The 23,089-nt window shown below is 35.8% G+C and overlaps 1 protein-coding gene across 3 annotated transcripts in view; it reads left to right on the top strand.

Moving 5' to 3' along the window:
* Positions 1 to 19,777, top strand: part of LOC127789647 (L-type lectin-domain containing receptor kinase IV.1-like) — a 40,278-nt gene extending 20,501 nt beyond the window's left edge. The window contains exons 2-3 of one of the 3 annotated variants that reach the window (XM_052318586.1): positions 18,021 to 19,000; positions 19,069 to 19,742. In XM_052318586.1, the coding sequence (XP_052174546.1) occupies positions 18,021 to 19,000; positions 19,069 to 19,543 (1,455 nt within the window). In that variant the 3' untranslated portion in view covers positions 19,544 to 19,742. Of the gene's footprint in view, positions 1 to 17,469; positions 19,001 to 19,068 lie in introns of those variants that run through there. The other 2 variants (XM_052318585.1, XM_052318587.1) reach the window with 2 other exon arrangements.
* The last annotated feature ends 3,312 nt before the right edge of the window (positions 19,778 to 23,089 follow it).

Consider the following 23,089-nt stretch of genomic DNA (forward strand, 5'->3'; position numbering starts at 1 on the left):
AGCACAAGTAAACGAAATCATTTTTGACAAACTCTCAAAGAAGATCCATACATACAATCCTTGATGTGCATTCCGGTGTAAAAAGGAAAAGCAAACTGAATCTAAAGTCTCATCTTTCTAGCTTTCCTCATCTCAAACCAAGAGGTTTGTACAGTCATTTGGTAAGGTTTTTTTATTACTTTCAATTTGTTGGACTGTAAAAGATAAGGTTTATTTATCTTGTTAATGTTTGTAAGATTTGAATTTAGTCTTAAAACTCATTGTGGTATAAGGTTTGAATTGATCCATAAAACTCATCGTGTACAAGGTTTTAGGGTGAATCGTGGTAAAACCCTTGTTGTGGTTGATCACTAGTGAAAGTGATTGTGTTTGAAAATCCTTCAAGTGCCTAAGCTTGAAGGTAGTGGACTAGGCAGGGTGTCGAACCACTATAAATCTCATGTGCACTTGTTTTACTATTTTACTTTCCTATTAATCTTTGTTTAAGTGTTCAAAAAACTAAAAGTTTCAAAATAAGTAAAATAGAAAGAAAAGTTTCGAAACATATATAGTAGGTTTTGAAACCTACTTAATAGAAAGGTTGATTTTGAAACATACTCCTTCATATTTCGAAACATAGTGTTATGAAAGCAATCGGCCTTTAAGCTATCGAAGAATTTACCCTAATCCCAATTCACCCCCCTCTTGGGATATATTTTCCATCATTTGGAACTAACAATTGGTATCAGAGCAAAGTTTCTAAGTATTTTGTTGGTTTAACCACCCAAGAGCAAAGATCCAAATGGCATTCAACACCGACTTCAAGTTGGAAGGACAGAACACCTCAAGGCCACCTTATTTCGATGGCTTGAACTACACCTATTGGAAAACAAGAATGAGGTATTTATTAATGCAAAGTATCGAGTTATATGCATGCATATCTAGAACTATTACTTTATTGGAGCCACCTATTGAAACTTGGAGTGAACAACAAAAACACATTAATAAAACAAATGCTAGAGTTGTCAATATATTACATTGTGCATTAAGTCCAATTGAATTTAATAGTCATTTCTTATACTACGGCAAAAGAAATTTGGGATCACTTAGAAGTAACACATGAAGGAACCAAGAAAGTGAAAAGCACTAAAATTGCGATTCTTAGTAGTGAATATCAGAATTTCATAATGAATGCTAGTGAATCCATTAAAGAAATGTTCACAAGATTTAACGACATTGTAACAAACTTACAAGCTTTGGGAAAAATAATAGCCACTGAAGAAAAGGTTCAAAAGATCTTAGGAAGCCTACCATCTAATTGGGAACATAAAGTCACAACTATAGAAGAAGCTAGAGACACATCTACGCTTACAATGGATGATCTATTAGGCTCACTGTTAATTCATGAGATTAAATTAAATAGAAAAGAATCTAACGAGCTAAAAATGAAATCTTTAGCATTTAAGGCCAAAGAAGAAGATGAAAGTGAAATAAGTGATGAAGATGAAGACTTTACTTTACTCACAAAACTCTTTAACAAGTTCATAAGGAAAGAAATATTCCCTAAGAGAAAAATATATGACAACAAGAAGTTTTCTAAAGATACTCCTTATGAAATAAAATATTTTGAGTGTAAGAAATCAGGACATATCAAGGTAGATTGCCCACAATACAAAAAACTAAAAAACAACAAGAAGAAGAAATCATTAGCCACATGGAGTGAAGAAGAGTCCCTCTTATCTTATTCAAGTCAACAAGAAGAGGCTGCTAACTTTTGCCTTATGGCACAAGAAGAAAAAGATGTAAGTTCATGTTCATCTAGTAGTAATTCTCTTTCATTTAATTATTTGCAAGATGAATACAATTTACTATTAGAAACATATAACAAAATTCTAGCTAAAAATAAAGTTCTGAAAAATCTCTTAACAATCAAAGAAAACAAATGCAATGATCTTAAGATTGCATATGATAACTCTAGAGAAGCTAGTATATATATCGAGAATAGTAAGGAAGGAAACAATACCAGTTAGATATCTTTTGGGCTGAATGTGGATAAAGAACTCCGAGTTAAGTGTGCTTGAGTCAAGGTAGCTCAAAGATGGGTGACCCTTGGGAAGTTTACGTAGGCCCATCAGGGTAAGTTGATCCGGTCCTTTCTATTGTCCGATGCGGGATGTTACACTACGGAGGGATAAATTAGATCGATAGGCCCCGCGATTGGAAATGTCAAGTGTGTTGATAAAGTAGAGATGGGAGTAGTAGAAGCATAAGGGAAAACATGTTCATGAAAAAGGACATCTCGAGAAATAAAGATTTTTTTGGTGGCTAAATCATATACCTGATAACCTTTGGTCTATAAGGGTAGTCAAGAAAGATACAATGAAGAGAACGAGCATCAAATTTGCTTGGTTTGTGGTGATGAATAGAGGCAAAATAGAGACAACCAAAAACATGTAAATGATCATAAGTGGGTGATTTATGGAATAATATCTCAAATGGTGTTTTGCCATGAAGGACTAGGGTTGAGGTACGATTGACAAGATAGGTGGCAGTTAGAATAGCATTACCCCAAAAGGTTTTGGGAAGGTTGGCTTAGAAAAGTAAGGCACGGGATACATTGAGGAGATGTTTATGTTTTCGTTCAACAACATCATTTTGGTGTGGGGTTGAGACACAACTAGTTTGGTGAATAATCCCTTTAGCATGATATGTGTTTGGAATGGAAAATTTAGGGTCATTATCACTACGAATGATTTTGATGCGAGAATTAAATTGGGTTTCAACAAGATTTATAAAGGCAAGTAAGTAACTTCTAGCTTCAGACTTGTTGAGTAAGAGATAAACCCACGTACATCGAGAAAAATCATCCACGATTGTGAGAAAATATTTTGCCCTTTGTAAAGTTGGGACATCATAACCACCCCAAATGTCAACATAAATTAATTCAAAACAAGATTTTGTGTAAATAGAACTGGAAGGAAAATGTTGCCTAGTTTGTTTAGCAAGTGGACAAATAGAACAATCATTGATAAAATCGGCTTTGACAGAGTCTAAACATAAAGAAATGGCTTGTAGATTTTTATTGGATGGATGACCAAGACATTGGTGCCAAAGACTAGGATTGATGGAAGTGGTGGTGGCAAGGAAAATATGACACTTAGCATGCTTCGACTTGTCCAGGTAGTAGAGTCCAACTTGCTCAATTCTCATCCCAATCGTCTTCCTTGAATGTTGGTCCTAGACAAAACAAAGATTGTTGGTAAATGTTGCGTAACATGAAGAGATTTGAGTCAATTTGGCCACAAATATTAAGTTGAGTTTAAAAAAAGGAACACAAAACACATTATAAAGAACTAGTGATCTTGAAAATTGAATGGTCCCTATATGTGTGACTTGAGCAAAGAGCATGGTTTGGTAAATGAACATAACGATTGGTGACAGGTATAAACTAGTGAAGAAATGAGGGGAACAAACCATGTGATCAGTGGCTCATGTGTCAAAGATCTATCGAATGCCCTTATCATATGTGAGAAAGTTAGGAGAGATACATTAAAGGTTACTCATTGTTGATACTTGATTGGCAGTACTAACAGATTTTGTCTGAGTAATTAGTTCAAGGAGATCATGACATTGTTCAGCAATGAGACTGTATGAGGAAGAAATTGTTTTAGTCTTGTCAGATTTGAAATCTGCATGATAAATGAGCTTTGGGAAAATCGTTTGAGGGACCTTTCGCATCCCTTTTAGCATTTGCTCGCTTGAGCTTGCGACAAACATCGATGGTATGGCCTTTATAACCACAATGATCACACTTAAGGTGTTGGTGACAATTTACAGTGGTGTACCCAACAAGGTTGCAATGATCACATTTGAGATGTGAATTTCGTGGTGAGTAATTTCTGTTGGAATTTGGTAGTCCATTTTTTACAGCAAAAGCAAATGCATCTGGTGTTTTCCCAATCACCTGTGAAGAGACATTTTGTTGTTTTCTATCTTTAATGATGAGGGAAAATACCTTGTTCACAGGCGACAAAAGATCCATGAGTAAGATCTGCCCTCTAGCTCCAGCATAAATAGGGTTAAGCTTCATGAGAAATTGAATAGTGCATTGCGTTTGTTGGTATTCTTGCAATTATTTTGCCACGTCGCCATCAATAGATGGAAAAGGATGTAGAGCATCACGTGCATCCCACAAGCCCTTTAATTTGGTGTAATAATCACTAATGCTTATGTCCCCTTGAATGCATTTATGGATCTTTTGGTCAACTTGAAAGAGATGCATACTATTTACATGAGAGAAGTGCTCTTTCAATTCCATCCAAATCTTGGATGCATTGTCATTATACATCACACTTTGAGCAATGTTAGGTGAAGTAATGTTGAGGATCTAACGTTTGACGAAGAAATTATAGCGAGTCCATTGCTTGTGTTCTTTGGTGGATGTCGCTGAGGGCTCCATGATGGATTCATCTATAAAGGCATCCTTACTTGATGATAAGAGTCATGAGCATGGCATGGCTCCAAAGGGAATAATTGTGTTGTGCCACTTGTTGAGGCACAAGAATCAAACCTAATTGGTCAGAATGATGGATAAAAGGGGTCGCTTGGATCATCGTACATATTGGAAAAGGACATAGCTACCTTTGAAGTTTTATCACTCTTTGCCATGAAAACTAGAAGGGATAGACGCTTGGAGTTGAGTGGATTTGAACAAATTTGATGGGTCAGATCTGGTTGAATGGGTCAGATTTGAGCTAAATAGATCTGAACGAGTCGGGTCAAACTAGATTTAATATGAGATTCGGATTTTCATTTTAGAAACTAATTAAAGGATAAAAAATGTGTATGGTAGACCTGAAGAAGTAGAACAGTAAGGAATTGGATAGATCTGGGTCTGTAGGTGCAGAGGAAACTGTAATACCCAATATTTAATATCAAAGGTATTTTGGAAATTGTGGGGCTAAAATGAAAAGGAAGTAAAGAAAGGTAAAATTGCTCAAACAATAAGGACTTAACAAAACCAAGAGATTCATAAAGGTTTGGGGTCGAAAACACTTGATTAGGGGCACCCGGGCCAAAGTGCAGAATGTGTAAACCGCTCGAGGGATGTCAAAAAGATAGTTTTTGAAAATTCTTGAGGGAAATGAAGAGTTTGGAACTTGTATGCCTTAAGGGAATTAATGGAAAGTTCAGGGGAATCAAGGATAAGGGCAAACTATAGTTGGAAATTATTTGGGGGGTGTAAGTGCAAAATTGCATAAAGCAATGTGAAACCGACCAGCCACCGGGAAGGTTATCTAGAGGCTCAAGGATAGCCTCCAGGTGATGATGGTTGCGTTCGGGAAGGCCATTGGTCGAGAACAGTGGTGATGTGATCGAGTTTAATGGCGAAGGTGACCGGCCATTTGGCCGAGAATTTTGAGAGATTTTTGGGATGATTCAGGGATATTTGAATCATTTAGAAGCTAGATTTGGTGCTTAAAGAATAAGAATGCCTGAGATTTGGTGGGTTTTGGCGTCAAGAACGAATATAAATAGGGGTTGATGTGGCCGAAACCTTCAGAGATTTAAAGCTCAAATCGAAGGCGTTAGGGGGTAAATCAAGAAACAATGATAGAGGGCTTCTGATCCTTGAGAGTAGTAGAGCATTTCTGGAAAGTTTTGTGAGCAAAGGAGTAGAAACGAGCAAGATCCGAGGCTTCGTCGAAGCCCTAGGGGAATGGTTTGGCCGAGCCTTCAAAAGGTCGGTTGGACCCCTTCCGGTGCTCATTTCAAACCATTCTTGGTGCCATGCTGATCGATTGAAGGTGTAGAAGAAAATAGTGTTGGAATCTAGCATCGTCGGTGTACCGGTATTAGAGAAGACGACCAGCGCGTGAAGCTCACGTGCCAGTCTCACTCTCTCTTTCATACGCGGGGTGTGTGGGCGCATGAGGGGCTGGAAAATTCTTGAAAAATCGAGAAAAATAAGATCTAGTTGTTTGTGCAAAAGGTTTTAGTGTTGGCCTTTCTAGTTTCTCGATTTTTGCAACGACTAGCCTCATTTTACATGCAAACGAAGTATCAGGGTAAGTTCTGAAATTTTCTTTTGAAGTTCTTAGCATATTATGAATTTTTGTGGAGAAAGATATGAGAAATTAATTAAGGAAATATTTATTTGGAATATTAGAGAGAAAAATAGAGAAAATTATGGAAAATTAAGGAAAAATGAATTTTGATGCTCTTTTAAATAAATATGATGTTTAGGGAGTATCGTGGCTCAAGGTTGAGTATAAATACTGGTGTTTGAGTTGTGGCACACAAATCGAGGTCGTGCACTAGAATCGAGACATTCTAAATACGTTCGGGGTGAGTGTTTGCCCCTAAAACTTGATTTATTGTGAGTAATTTTACTCTAAACTTGGTTTATTGTGAGTGGTTCTACCCCAAAAACTTGGTTTTGGCTTGTGGGCGTTCCTACCCTAAAAACTTAGTATTTGTTTTATCTATATGTGTTATGATTTCATGCAAAATGGTTTTGTTGCATGTGAACGGTAACCGATGATGGTTGGTTTCATGTGGGAGGTTTGTCCCCAAAACATTTTATACATGTGTGTTGTATTTTGTAAAATGTTGTTTATATGATTTATTGAGTTGTGATATGTGGCATTATCATGTGTTTTGTGTTATTCATATGGGATGTCATTCTAAAATGTTGTCTAGATAGTGTAGCCATAATTCCCCAAGGGTGTTGTCGGAATAATGTATAAGGGTGTCTTATGTTGGCGTGCATGCCGGGATAGCCGCTTAGGTTTTTATGCTGGATCGTATGGCTAGGGAAGTTGCACTAGGACGACTGGTGGTCCATATGGGATATGAGTTGTGTAACACCCCGCCTCGCCAGGCATGTTACTATAAGGGTATTTTCGGGAATCTTTTTTTTTTCCAAGTTTATCACGTGCGGTGATTTCAAGATCAATCTTCACATGCAGATAACAAATCCCGAGAATCTCAGTCTTGCCCGTTTAACTAACAAAATCAATAATCTTAACAACTAAATGAGACATATTATAACGCAACGGATATATTAACATCAATACCGTGACCTACCACGAGTTCCATACAAGGTGTTTCTACAACCGAACTACGTACTACAAACTACCAAATGATAACATCTCTATCGCACAACTGTTTATACATAAACCGAATTACATACTAAAGCCTCCAAAAGATACAATGACTATCAAACTAAACACCATTGGCCCTCAACTGGACACGCCCTCACCCTTGCAGCAGTTCCTGACTGGAACGTTGAATGTTCCAGGGGCATAACCCAAGTTAGATGATAAAATATCTAAGTGATGGCATGAACAGTTTACATAATGCATGAAAGACATACGAGCATGGCATATACAGACAAAACAACATGCAACACCTCTAACTTGAGAAATCTCCCTAACATACTCAACCTCCTATGGAAAATCCATTCCACACACCATTGGGGTTGACCTTGCCGCGACATACTTAATCCCTCGAGTGCCCTACCGTGTTACTCGTTCACCCGAATTAACCTTGTCCCATTCTCAAGAAGACCCCATCCCATCCCACATGGACACAACACCGATAAGAATACCAATACCCCAATGATATGAAAATCACACACTATGCACAAACTCTTTTATAAGTAAAAATAGTTGATGCAATATACCACATGATCAACATGCAAATGATGCCATAAATACATAAATAAAACACGTAAGCATAGCATCCCAAGTTCTGGTACGACAACTCACCTGAACTCACTACACACATACCAAGACATTTCCAAACAAGGGTAAAACTGGAGTCAGACTACTCACCTGAACGCATTCAGAATGTCTCGATCCTTGTGTAACGTCTCAATTTGCGTGCCAAATCGGAATCACTTGAACTTACACTCAACCTCGAACCAAAACACTTCCTAAACACCATAATTAATTAAGGAATCATTAAAATCTATTTTCCTCAATTTTTCCATAATTTTCTCTATTTTTCTCCCATTTTTCACCTCGATAATTCAAAAATAATTATCTTCTCAGACATTTTCCAAAATATTTCAACACAATAATTTCTAAAATAATTAAAGAAAATTACTGGAAGAAAATTACAAAATTGCCCCTATCACACGCACCCTGCGTGTGAAGGATGGCGTGTGGAGCCACGCGCCGATCATCTTCCCCAATTTTCTGACGCCGGTGACTGCTCCGATGGAAGATTTGATCCCACCCTCTTCAAGCCCTTGACCAGTCAATCCTATTGGCATTGGTTTTAGGCCGAAATACCACCGAAAAATAGCCCAAACGGCCAGTTGCGGGTAGCCCTAGGCGGTCCGCCACCCGACTTTGGCCAAGCTTCAATCAGCCATTAAACTCACTCAAAAACCCACCAAATGCTCCAGAATGACTCTCCTTGATGCAAGGATCAAAAGCCCCTTAACCATTCTCTCAAAATCATCCAAAAATGCGATTGATTTGATTCTTTAAAAGTCAAAGCCCTCGGCCCCCATTTATACTCAAATTCCGACCGGATCTCGGCCAATCACCGGCCAAGCTTGGTCCCCAAGCATTCCCTCGGCCATATACGACCTTCCCCAGGTCTGCCTCAGTCGTCCCATCTCCAGAAACAGCCCCCATGTGTGACGGATTGCAGCGACCGTTCTTGCTGTTGTGTTCACATTGCCATATTTTCATAATTTGCACTTCAGCTCCTAGATTCTTCAATTAACATTTCTTCCCTTCCCATAACACCTCTGCTAAATCCAACTGTACCACTAAGGCCCACAAGTTTTTTACTTTTCATTTCATCCTTGAAATTTATGAAAAATTACCATTTTGACTTCCCCCTAGCAAATTTAGAAAATTGCACTTAGGCCCGGTTGATCGTTTTAACCCTAATTTCTTTCGTTTCAACCAGAAATCACTCAAGGGTTGTTTCATACATAAAATCTAAGTCTTCAAGACACTTCATTGACTTTTCGGATATTCCCTACATTGATTCGGTTTTCTCAGCCCGAACGATAGTTGTACCAAAAACTGTTCCCGATTCAACTTCTTTCATCACCTAAAATCATAATTCGTATTACTTTTCGATACCATTACATTTTCCTTGGCTATATAAGGTTCGGGGTACTCCCTCTAAACGGTTCGATCGCTTAAGACTGCGATAGTGTATCCTAAAGCCTATTTTTTCTGAAAATTCTAGTTATACCCTTCACAAAATCCAATTTATATCCTTAAGAAATTCCTGGGTATTACAAGTTGCGATTGGGTAATGGTTCTTGAATGCTTTTGAGTGGGAACATTATACTTGACGTAATTGTGGTGATCCGGGTTCCTGCGTTGATGTGACCCTCCTGGGATAAAAGTAGTAATGATTATTCCCAAGGTGTTTAGGAGATGCATTAACTTTGCCCCTCTTAAGATAATATTGTGTTGTGTCAATATGTCGGTGTGATGATGTTGCCTTTAAAGAGATTGCTCTTTCCCCGTGGTTGGGTTAAGCGTTGTAAGGGATTCTCATACGCTGGGGCATGTCGAGTTGTGTTGTTTGTTTCATGTCTTGCATACATTTATGAAAACATGTTTTGAACTCTCACTTAGATGATTCATCATTTAATATGGAAAAGCAGCGATGCAAAAGGGAAAGGGATTATTGAGGAGTAACGGCGATTAGTAGATAGTTTTTAGTATGTCGTTTTCAATTATGTTGTTTATTTTGATGACATCATGTAAAACGATGGTTTGACTTTAAAGTTATGAACAAGATGGTTTCGGTTGTACACCATTTGAGGTTTCGATTTAGCTTCAGCATTTGAGGTGATTTATCTGTCTTAGTTTATTAATGATTCTGAGTTGATATACAGAGAAGGTGTAACGGGATTGTCGGGGAACAGTTTATATGTTGAGTTTCTGTTGGAAAAAAATTATATCCCTGAAATCTTACGTTATTTAATGCCCTGGGAAGGCGGGGTGTTACAGAAACCATAAGTAGTGATGGCGGATGCAGATCTAGGCGACGGCGGTGGAGGCGGAGGTGCGGCCAGATCTGGAGGCAGCGACGAGCGTGGATCTAGGCGACGACAACATGAGAAAACTGCAACAATGGGTAGCTGCAAGGTGTAAGATCTGGAGGAGGTGCGACTGGATCTGAGGTCCCGATGCTCAATGAATGAGGTTGATGTAGCGGTCAACGACGAAGAGACGGTAATCGATGATAGCAGCGAGGTGATGGTTGGATCTGGGTAGCGTAGTCACAATTTGCTAGAGACAGCAATTGACCACGGTTGTTGATGGTGGCAGCGACTTCAGTTGTAGATGAGGAGGCCAAAATGAAGGAGAAGATCTGGCGACTAGGTTTTGTACTACTCTAATACCATGATAAAATCTTGAAAGAGTAATGTTTCATACATATTTTGAACAAGGCAATAGCAATATTTATATACAAGGTAGAGACAAAAACAAAAGGCTCTAAAGTAAAACACCTTTCCTAGAAAACATCCTCATTTTGAGGATCTTGGTTCCTCATTTTGTGGATCTTGGTTCTTAATAAAATGACGAAAAAGATAGGTTTTAACCCATCTAAATGGGTCGGTCCAGCTTGGGTAATACCTCATATTGGCATAAGGTTACCATATAAGTTAAGTGAGTTTAAAATACCGAAAATCAGATTGATAGTAAAAATAAGTTGCCGAATCAACTGTAGGGAGTGCCCTAGAACCTTGATGTCTAAGGAAAATGATATGGTATTGACGAGCATCTCGATATAGGATTTATGGTATTAAAAGAAATCAGAATCGAGACTATTTTCGGTACAACTGTAGTTTAGTCTGAAAAATTGAATGGTCATAAGGGACCTTCGGTAAGTTAACGGAATCTTTAGTGGGGCTCTAGTTTTACGTAAGGATCAACCTTGAAGTGATTTTGGGACGAAACAAAGGTCCTGTGAGGGTGCTGGGGCGAAATCGTCCTTATCGAGTAAGCTTGAACTTATTAATCTTGAATTTTAAGTATTTCAATGATTATTAATTCGATATTTGAGAATTGTGCAAAGTCTAAAATGGGGTTATGAAGTTAATTGAGGTTAATTATAAGGAGTAATAAAGTGAGGTGATGTGTTAGGTGTGGGGAAAAATGAAAAATATGGTGAGGTGATGTGTTATGAGGAAAAGTGAAATGTATGGTGAGGTGATATGTTAGGAATGGGAAAAGATGAAAGATATGGTGAGGTGATGTGTTAGAAATAGGAGAAAGTGAGAGATATAATTGCGGATTTCATAACTCATTTCATTCCAACTTTGGAATACTTTGGAGTCCCAATCTTTTGAAGCTTATAAATAGGGCCATGGGGTTGTTCTCAAAATCATTCCATTTGATAGAGATTGAGGTGAGGGATTTGTGCTTGAGAAAGAGGAGAGATATCTGCAAAAGGAATAAGGAAGGTCGGAGCAAAATCGAGATTGTGCACGAGAATCTAGATGGTTTGAGATATGTTTAAGGTGAGAGTTCCTAACCAAAGTTTGGTTTTATCATGAAAAGTTTCTATTTTAAACTTGGTTTATTGTGAGTGTTCTTAATTAAAAAAATTGGTTTATTGTGAGTAGTTATACTGAAAATTGGTTTGTTGCATGTGAGAGTTTCTACTTCAAACTTGATTTTTGTGAGTGTTTCTACTATCAAAACTTAGCTTGTTTTATACAAATGGTTTTGATTTGTGAAAGTTTCTACTTCAAACTTGGTTTATTGCGGGTGGTTCGACCCTATACTTGATTTTGTTTCATGCATTGGTTTTAGCATATGAATGGTTGATTTCATGTGAATGGTTCATTCAAAATGTTTATTTACGCATGCAATGAAATATGTGCATTCAAAAGTTATTTTATGTAATTCAGCATTACATGTTGTGGTTATGGCATTGACATGTGTGTTGGACATGGGTAGTGTTTCAAGATGCTTTTGAGTGGGAACATAATCTCTCACGTGATTGTGGTGAGGCGGGTTCCTACGTTAATGTTAATCCTCCCATGTCGAGAGTGGTAACGATTGTTCCCGAGATGTCAAAGAGATGAATTGATGTTACCCCTCTTAAGCTAGGATTGTGTTATGCCAATGCGTTAATGTGATTATGTTGCCTATAGAGAGATTGCTCTTTTCCTATGATATGGGTTAAGCGCTGTGTCAAATTCTCTTGGGCTGGGACATGTCGGGATATGTCAGTTTGTTTCATGGTCTTGCATACATTCATGAAAATATTTTTGAACTCTCACTTAAATGATTCAACATCTAATTTGAACTATGTCTCTAGAATATTCAAACGTTCCAGGTAAAAATAGTCACGCTAAAGGAAAATAGATTATTAACATGTAGCCGTCATTTACGTTGGTGATCTTTAATGTATATTTTATCTATATTTGAGGTGTTTAGTAATTGTTGTTGAGATATGAGTCCTATATATTTTGTTTTGAAGATGTCATGTCAAACGATGGTTCGAATTTTATATTATGAATAAAGGAATTATAGTTATATATATTCGAGATTTTGATTCTGCTTTCGCTGATGTGATGATATTACTAGTATTAGTTTATTCTTTTGAGTTAATATACTAAGATGGTAGATCGGGATTATCGGGTTTAATTTATGTTGAGTGTATGTTGAATGATTGTTTAAAGAAAAAAATATCCTTGAAATCTCGAGTTAACGCACCCTTGGAAAAAACGCAGCATTATAGATCGGGTTAACCCAATCCATAGTAACCAATGAGAGGATCTGGGTCAATCAACTCAACCCATTAGTGAATAAATTGTTGCGAATCTAGTCAGGGTTGACCCAACCTAGATTGCAATCCATAATCGGATCCCTTTTAAAAAAAGGAATTATGAAATATAAAGTATATATTATTTACATATATAATTATAGAAAATATTTATAATTTGAAATTTATATTAAGATTAATTTGTTAGTCACCAAAATGGCAAAATTTTAAAAGTGAATAAATTTTAAATTATAAATTATTTTCAATTACCCACAAACCTTATGTTCGATGATGACATTAAATTTATGCATGATATTTGTTTGTGAGTAAATAGAAGTTTGCATTATAAGAGAATTTGAGATTAACTCAAAGATTAACTATTTGTTCTTATAATTGACAAATATAAATATGATAATTAGTATATTCTATTAGTTTTATTTTGCATATCCAAATATAGCAAAATAGATTAATTAGTGCATATATGATTATCGATTATTGTTTTATTTTGTATATCTTAGTATCACCCAAAGAAAACTTTGATGTAACTTATGTTTAAATATTTGAATCTAAGCTTATGTGAGATTTTATATTTCAAAGTATTTACATATGAGTATTTTAATTTTATTTACAGCATCTACACTTGTTTTAATGCATTTGAACATTTCGTTTATTTCCCTATTTAATGAATTGAATTTCTCTTATTGGAGTGAACAAGTCCAATTTTACTTAGGTATTATAGATCTTGATTTGGCACTCCAAATTGGGAACCCACTACTTCTTACTAATGAAAATAACAATGATCAAAGGGTTATTCATAAAGCATGAGACAGATTGAACCTAATATTTATGCGGACAACAATTGCAAATAATTTAAAGACAACACTTCCCAAAATTGATAATGATAAAGAATTTATGAAATTTGTGAAAGAGCATTCTCTAATAAATCTTTTGCTGATACATTAATAAATACTCTGACCACTATAAAATATGATAGTTGTTGTACCATATATAAGCATGTTCTTAAGATGACGACCTTAGCATCAAAGTTAAAGACTCTGGTGATGAATGTGGATGAGTATTTCTTGGTACAATTTATACTAAATTCTTTGCTTCCTGATCAATATAGACTATTTTAAATAAATTACAATACTATAAAAGATAAGTGGAATGTAAATAAATTGACAGATTTGCTTATTCAAGAGAAGACAAGATTAAAGAATCAAATAGTTCATTCTGTTCATTTCCTAAGTCATCAAGAAACTAGAAAGAACTCTAAAAGAAAAAGTGCAAAAAGCAAAAAGAAATGTTTACACAACTTGAACAAATCTTCAAAAAATGCTCATAAGAAAGAACATGAGACTGTTAAATGTTACTTTTGTAATAAAAGTAGACACCTCAAGAAAGACTGCCTAAAACTTAAAGTTTAGTTTGAAAAGAAAAGTAAACCTTGTGTTGCACTATGTATTGAATCAAACTTTATTGAAATTTCACATAATACTTAGTGGATTGATTTAGGTTCCATATACCCAGCATGATACAGGGATTCCTTATACGATCTGAAAAATAAAGCCAAATGAAAATTTTGTGTTCTTAGCGAATAAAAGTAAAGCTAGCTCATATTGAAAGTGTAACGACCCGATCGAGCGATAGAAAGAACCAGAACAACTTACCCTAATGGGCCTACACGAACTTCCCAAGGGGGTCACCCATCCCTGGATTACCCCAGGTCAAGCACGCTTAACTTGGGAGTTCTTTGTCAACATTCAGCCCAAAAGGTATCCAACTGGTGTTGTTTCATTTCTTACACTATCCTCGATATATACTAACTTCTCTGGGCTCTCGGGGTATTACATTCTCCCCCCTTAAGAAAATGACGTCCTCGTCATGCGACCTTACAACCGGTCCCAGATCTCCCCCCTTGCATGGCCGATGTGGGATTCGCCTAAGGTACCTACACACCCCCCTCATAGGGGCCTACACACACCCCCCTCGGGACTCAGCCTCCTCGCTGAGGTTTGCTCCACCATTGCGCTCAGAGGCTCGGGGGTCGGCTTTGAAACCACTTGTAACATCCCGTTCGAGCGATAGGAAGGACCGGAACAACTTACCCTGATGGGCCTACACGAACTTCCCAAAGGGTCACCCATCATTGGAATACCCCAGGTTAAGCACGCTTAACTTGGGAGTTTTGTGCCAACATTCAGCCCAAAAGGTATCCAGCTAGTGTTGTTTCTTTTCTTACACTATCCTCGATATATACTAACTTCTCTGGGCTCTCGGGGTATTACAGAAAGCGTTGGTGCTTACAATTTAATTTCAAATACCAAATATTATTTAGATTTATTATAAACCCTTTATGTGCCTACAGGTTCCCGCAAATATTTAGTTTCTTTGAAGAAACTTGTTATAGCAGGTTTTTATTTTAAATTCAGTTATGAATCTTTTAGTTTATTTAAAAATAATATTTTATTGGTTCTAGAATATTACGTTATGGTTCTTACAAGTTTAATCTTGATAATATTTTTGTTGGGACCTTTATGGCCTTGCATCATAATATTGGTACTAAATACAGTTTAGTTGATGAAAATTCTATTTGTGACATAAACGTTTGGGTCACATATCTAAAGAAATGATGGAAGCTGAAATTGTCACATGCTTTGAGACCATTAATCATGGATTATGGTTGCGTAATTTTATTTCAAGACTTCAAATTGTTGATAATATTACCAAACCATTGAAAATTTATTTTAATAACCTCGCAATAGTATTTTTCTCTAAAAATAACAAGCATTCCAAAGATGCTAAACATATGAAAGATATGTATAATTCTTGATGATTCTTGATAGGAGACTATTACTATTATTATAAATAGGGGTTTAGTCTTCTCCCTATCCCAACAAAGAAAAATAAATTACGGTTATATTTTACATCGTCATTAAGGTTGGGATTAAGGGTAAAAATCAAATTCCAATAGTTTTCGTCATCAAGTGACAATCTTCTTTATGAGCTTAATTAATTTCTAACAGAGTAAGGTAAGTTTCTATCACACTAAGTGAATTACATGAAGTTTTACAATTTATAGGTACTTGATGATATATTATTTTTTTATTACTTGAACAAATAATATTATAGTTTATAAATAAAATATATGTCACACTCTATTCATATCAAAATACAAGAGCTAAATTAAGTCCAAAACATAGGTCTAAAAATATAATCAAAAAAATTAAAAATTTAGATTATCATATGAAAAAAAATTAAATTACAGATGTTAAATTAATTTAAAAATATAAATAAAAATTAAATATAATCAAAATAATAAAAAATTTAACTCATCACAAGGAAATGAAAAAAAAAATGTGAGAGCAAAGAATGAAAAATATAGGTTTCACTATTAATAGTTATAATCTTTATATATATAAAAGTATGATAGTTTGCAAAAGAATTGTTTTTCCAAAAACTTGCATTAATTACTAAAAGTAGTAGTAATTAAATGCTTTTGTTTTTCAATAAATTAAAGATAGTAATTAAATTAAAAAAGTAAGCATGGGTTTCAAATACTATTTATAATATTTATTTATAACTTAATTTTAAACTCAATTAATTTTCTCATCAATTAATTCTTCAATTAATTAAAAATAAGTATTATTTTTTATCAATATTATTAATTAAAAATATTCATAATATTATTTTTGATTAATTTCTCAATTAATCCTTCAATCAATCAAAAATAAATATTATTTCTGAAGAATATGAATAGATAACTTAAACTATTAATTAAGTCATAAAAAATTATTTATTTATATAAAATAAAAATAATTTGCATTTAGTATTTATTATTTCAAAACAATTGGAGATCTCCTATAAAATACCTTGAAATTTTTCATTATCAATTAAATAAATAATATTAATAAGAAATTTGAATAAACAATTTAAATTATTAATTAAGTCATGTATATATATATATAATTTCTCAATAAATTACAAATAAATATTTTTTATAAATATTATTAATCAAAATTATTTATAATATCAATTTTGATTAATTTCTCAATTATTAAAAAATAAATATTAATGTATAAATTTTTCAATATTAATTAAGATTTAACATATCACATTTGCAAGACTATGTAAGAAAATTATTACATAGTAAAAGAAAAATAAATCAAAATTCATATTTTTAATGTTTTGTTATTACTGTAAAAATTAAATTTCAAGATAAGAAATTAAAACTTTTAAATAAATTTTTAATTAGTATTGAAAAATCCATGTTTCATCACATTTAGAGGTTTTAATTTATATTAATAATATATAGATAAATATATAATATAATAAATAATTTTATTTTAAAAATTAATCAATCACTACTTTTAATTTAATGCAAGACAAATGCATAAGTATTTCAATACTAATTAAAATTTAAGATATTTTATTTTCAAGATTAATATATAAATTTTTTAATATTAATTAAAATTTAATTTTTAAATTTATTGTAATTACACCTTCCCGACATGGCAAGGGCGAACACTAGTTATAGTTTAAATCCACTAAGTTTTCGTTTCAGCTCGGGATTTAAGAAGCTTCCAAATGAATTAGTAGAAAGCTGGGAGAGCCACAGGTACATGCATCAACCAAATTAATAAATTAATTATTATTAGTAATTGTTAAACGTAATTAGTAATCGTTAAATAGATAGAGATGGGGAGTTGCCCGCAGTCACAGCCATAGCCATGCTACTCAAGCTTCTGGTCTTTCTTCTTCCCTTGCTCCCCCAATCTGCGACCGCCGATGACTCCCACTTTGCCTTCAACGGCTTCAAGTTGGCCAACCTGACCCTCGACGGCATAGCCAAGTTCACTCCCGGCGGCCTCTTGGCCCTCACCAACGGCACCATACAGAAAACAGGCCACGCCTTCTACCCAAGCCCCATCCACTTCAAGAACTCGCCCACCGGCTCGGCTCTCTCCTTCTCCACCACCTTCGTCTTCGGCATAATTCACCAGGACCCCAATCTCAGCGGCCATGGAATTGTCTTCGTTGTCGCTCCACAACGCGGACTTCCCGGCGGCCTTCCCAGCCAGAACCTTGGCCTATTCAATGAGTACAACGATGGCAAGGAGACCAATCGTGTTGTGGCGGTGGAGCTCGACACGATCTACAACAGCGAACTCAAAGATCTGAATGACAACCATGTCGGAATTGATATCAATGGACTGGAATCAGTCTTAGCCCAGCCAGCGGGCTATTACGTCGAAAAAACCCACCAGTTTCAGAACCTGAGCCTGATCAGCGGCAAAGCGATGCAAGTCTGGTTGGAGTACGGTGGCTCGGAGAAGAAAATGGACGTCACAATCGCTCCGATCGGTGTTGAAAAGCCGTCAAAGCCTCTTCTGTCTTTGTCTCGAGACCTTTCTCCGATCATAAACCAGACCATGTACGTCGGCTTCTCCTCCTCTACCGGCTCACTCGTCACATCCCACTATATTCTCGGCTGGAGTTTCAAGATCAACGGCGAGGCTCAACCGCTTGATCTTTCTGAGCTTCCGAAGCTTCCACGAATGGCACCCAAGAAGACATCCAAGTTTTTGACAGATGGATTGCCTCTGATTTCCTTGGCTTCGGTGTTCGCCGCTATTTCTGGCGCGGTTTTCCTTCGGGAAAGGAGGAGAAAGTTCGCCGAAGTGGTGGAAGAATGGGAACGTGTCTATGGCACTCATAGATTCAAGTTCAAAGATCTATACATCGCCACTAAAGGATTCAGAGAGAAAGAGCTTCTCGGCAGTGGCGGATTTGGGAGGGTTTATAGAGGAGTATTACCAACTTCAAAGCTTGAGATTGCAGTGAAAAGAATCTCCCATGAATCCCAGCAAGGAATGAGGGAATTTGTGGCCGAAATCGTCAGCATCGGCCGGCTCCGGCACCGGAACTTGGTCCCCCTCCTAGGCTACTGCCGGCGCAAAGGCGAGCTCCTTCTGGTCTATGATTACATGCCCAATGGAAGCCTTGACAAGTTTCTCTATGACCAACCAAAATTCACCCTCAATTGGCAACAAAGATTTGAGGTCATCAAGGGTGTGGCGTCTGGGTTGTTCTATCTACACGAGGAATGGGAGCAAGTGGTGATCCACAGAGATGTCAAGTCCAGTAATGTTTTACTAGACGGCGAACTGAACGGAAGATTGAGCGATTTTGGGCTTGCAAGATTACACGATCATGGAACTGGTCCTCAGACCACTAATGTCGTCGGAACTATCGGGTATTGCTAAATTAATGTTAATCACCGCTTCATCTAATGTCTTGTACTTACACATTTACATTGAATAGGTATATCGCACCGGAGCACGCCAGAACCGGCAAGGCCTCGACAAGCACGGACGTGTACGCTTTTGGGGCGTTCTTGCTAGAGGTGGCCAGCGGGCGGCGCCCAATAGAGGCCAGCAGCATGGGGGGACATACAGTGTTGATTGATTGGGTATTCTCTTTATGGAGCGAAGGCGAGATTTTGCGAGCGGTGGATGCCAATTTGGGGGGCGAGTATGTGGTTGAGCAAGCGGAGTTAGTACTGAAGTTGGGGTTGCTGTGCTCGCACGGTGAGCCGGCGACGAGGCCGACGATGCGACAGGTGGTGCAGTACTTAGAGGGAGATGTTGGACTGCCGGAGCTGGCGTCGATCGGCATCTCGGCGACTGGACTCACGTTCTCAAACCCAGAAAGATTTAGTGACTTCGCTTTGTCCCATCAGTCTTCCATGGACAAGGGGTCGTCTATTGCGGAATCGCTTCTCTCTTGTGGCAGGTGATGCCGCCATTCATGGCTATTGGCTTGTGGTCTGTTTCCACTTGAAGTGACAGCTTTTTGTCAGCTCTATATTGTTAATTCCCTGTAACTATCGTCTTGTATTGGAATCGTTAAGGTATGTTTCTACTAAATTTTGTTTGAAAATATTTGCTTTCAAAACTTTCCTTCCACTGACTTTCTATTTTTTAAGATTTACTTTTTATAATTTATTAAAGATTATTTTTTTAAAACGTTGTTTAGGGAGATTTATCTTGCCTGCCTTTTCATCTAAACTCTTGTATTTGTTTTAATTTATTAAGATATTTGAGTGTATTCTAATTTTTATAAATTAATCTAATTTAATTTATAACTCGTATTAAATTATTCAAACTTTTGATTCATTTTAAAATACTAAATTTTAAAAACATGAAAAATAAGATCTTCCTTTTAAAAAATTTAAAAAATTTTTGAAACAAATTTTTAAATCACTACAATTCAAAATAAAAACGTAAAGGTCTTTTATTTCCTTTAAAATAAAATAATGTGTCTTAAATAAAAACTTAATTTGTATAATGGACTTGACATATTTAATATACTTGATATCACAAAAATAGTGAAGTTTTTAAAATCTACACTTCAAAAACTTCATTTCTCGCTCGAATTGCATGTCTCACCTAAAACGTTTGAATATTTTAAAAATGTTTGAATAATAATAGTGTCATAGTAAGTTAATTAATGATAATGTACAAATTATATAAATGTTTTATGTAATAAAAATTGTCTATTATTTTAGATTAAGTCGGTCGCTCCAATTGTGCTGCCGACCATAGTTTTTGTAGCCACGAAAGGGACAGAATGGACAAAAAAGGGTACATTTTGCAAGAACTTGCATGTTAATATAGGAAGATCTTCTTCCTCTTGGATCCATTGATCTTATAATGGCACAGGGAAACCCAGAAACCAAGCTTCCTCAACAGCAAGTATATATTTATATGATCAAGATTCAAGTTACAACCCTAGAATTGTGATCAGATTCAAGTTACAACCAGTCAACAACCCAACTATCTATATGAGCAAGAGATTGTGATAGCTATATATAGGATGCTGCAATGCAAACTTCACTCATTCTAATTCCCTCTTCCTCTTCATTTTGGCTGCTTCTGAGATTGATTATATACGTTAAAAACAGGCATCTTCAAGAGAGGCAAATCCAATTGGCAATGTATTCATCGACCTTCCATTGTGACGAAAGTTACTGAACTCCAAAGGCAGCAACAGTAGCATTACCATCGTCGAGCTGTTAAGTTTTGAGTTGGGCGAACCAGCTTCTCTTCCATTATCTAATTATCACACTTGATCAAATAATCCTAGATTTAAAAGCAGAAGAAATTAAACATCTAAGCAAGATTTCAACATCAACCCAACACCATGGAATTGACCTGCAAAATTTCAGTTGTTGGAACATCACGAATACTTTTTTGAGTCGAAGAGAATTCAAGTGGGAGGCAGATTGAAGAAAGTGCTGGTATCCAGATTGAGGCAAGAAAGTTGCTTCTTTCTGCAGGCATGCGGCGAAAGCTAGTTGGTAATCTTCCTTAGTCGTGTCAAATGGGGTAACACTGATACTGCCATGTATGATGCATTGATTCTTCTCTCTCTCTCTCTATATATATATATATGTATATGTGTGTGTTGACCATACTAATCCTTTGGGGAGCTTGGCACTGAGCTCGGCCCTCAGACTAGATCTCATCCCAAAAGCTCGTATAGCCTTTTCATCTAATTAATTTGAGATCCCGGCGTCAATAACATATCCTTTCAATTTCGAGCATCTCGCACTCTAATTCCCATTAGCCCATAATCTTCATCTAATCTGAGATCCTCGAAAATAATCTCTATCATTATCCTATATCTCGGCCCTCCATCTTCCTGCGATAACCAATGTTTTAAAAATCGAACCGGACTGGCCGGTCGGACTGGTTCAACCGGGAATCGGTGGCCTATCCGGTCCGGTTTAACTTAAATGGTCAACTATCTTTTAACCCGGTCAAAATCCGGTTGGACCGGTGAACCGAAAATCGGATTGACTCCGATTTTTTTCACCCCTCACTTATTTTTAAATTTTTAATTATTAATTAATTTTATAATAACATATATAGCAATTATATATGAAATATTAGTTGTACATTAGTTAATAATAACATTTTTCATAATAATATATAAAATATTAATATTTTAAATATATATTTAATATATATATTATTTAATTATAAAATATATATATGACATCATTCAGTCGGACCACTCCGGTCTAACCGGTCGAACCAAGTGACCCATGACCTAATTAATAGGTCGGTCCGCTCTCCGGTCCGATTTTTAAACAATTGGCAATAACTGACAACATGCAAGACACCTTCATCTCTATATAAATCAGTCTGATTATAGGTTAATGTATATTCTTTTCAAACTTTATCCGCACTTTGTTATCTTGAAACCTCACTAACTTGAACGTCGGAGTGCTTGCAGGTATTAGTCACCCTCGCTGAACTGTAACGTTTTGTCGTTATTGTAGCCAATTTTATTAACCTTGTTGGGACAAAAAGAATAGTATATATGTGTAGATTTATAGAAGTATGTTGTATATATATAGGGTTCACCCTTTGTGATTTATGGTATTTTTTAGAATATTTCTTGTATTTTAAAATTGACTTTTAAAGTCTATAGTTTTTCAGCGTGGACCCCCTTTTTAATTTTTAGATGTTAATAATCTCTATTATAAGTTAAAATGACTTAATTTTATTAGGGATACTCTTGATAAAATTAAAATAACCTATAGTTAAATTACATTTAATTAAATTTATAAAAAAAAAGAAAGACAAACAACATGTGGTCGATGAGGTTCTAATTGCTGAAATCATGGCTGTTGGTTGGTGGAGTCATAGCCCGACCATGGCCTGTGATGGATCTAGAGAGAAGAAGAAGAAGAATGAAAAGATGTCATTTTTGGAGATTAATTATTATCCAATATCGGCATGTGTATAGATATATAGATGCATACATACATACATATATATATATATATAGATCATATTAGAGGTTAGGGTTTTCTATAATTTTCGCATACACACACACACACACACACACATATATATATATATATATTGCAGTAACAATGGATGAAGACTAGTCTCCATAAACAAGCATTATAAGCCAGCAACATTCAGAAGAGTTACACAACCTTCAGCTGGCAAATACAAAAACAAAATAAGCAGACGGGTAATCATCAGCACTTGATAGAGTGTTTTCACAGGGCTAGTTTGGCTATAATTTTTATTTAGCATAATTTAAGCTGGGTAGTGTTTAAGTAGTTGATAGCATTTAAATTAGATAGCATTTAAGTTAATAATGTGTTTAGATAGATATACTTTTAAGCTATCAATGAATATTTATGTGTTTGGTTTATAAAAGTTGACATGCTATCAGAATTTGACAAAAAAACTAAAATAGACATATTGCTCAATAATAAGAATAAAATTAAAAAAAATTAAATATATTAATATAACATACA

The sequence above is a fragment of the Diospyros lotus genome, chromosome 14 (genome assembly GCF_014633365.1).
Source record: "Diospyros lotus cultivar Yz01 chromosome 14, ASM1463336v1, whole genome shotgun sequence".
NCBI classification, from domain to species: Eukaryota; Viridiplantae; Streptophyta; class Magnoliopsida; order Ericales; family Ebenaceae; genus Diospyros; species Diospyros lotus.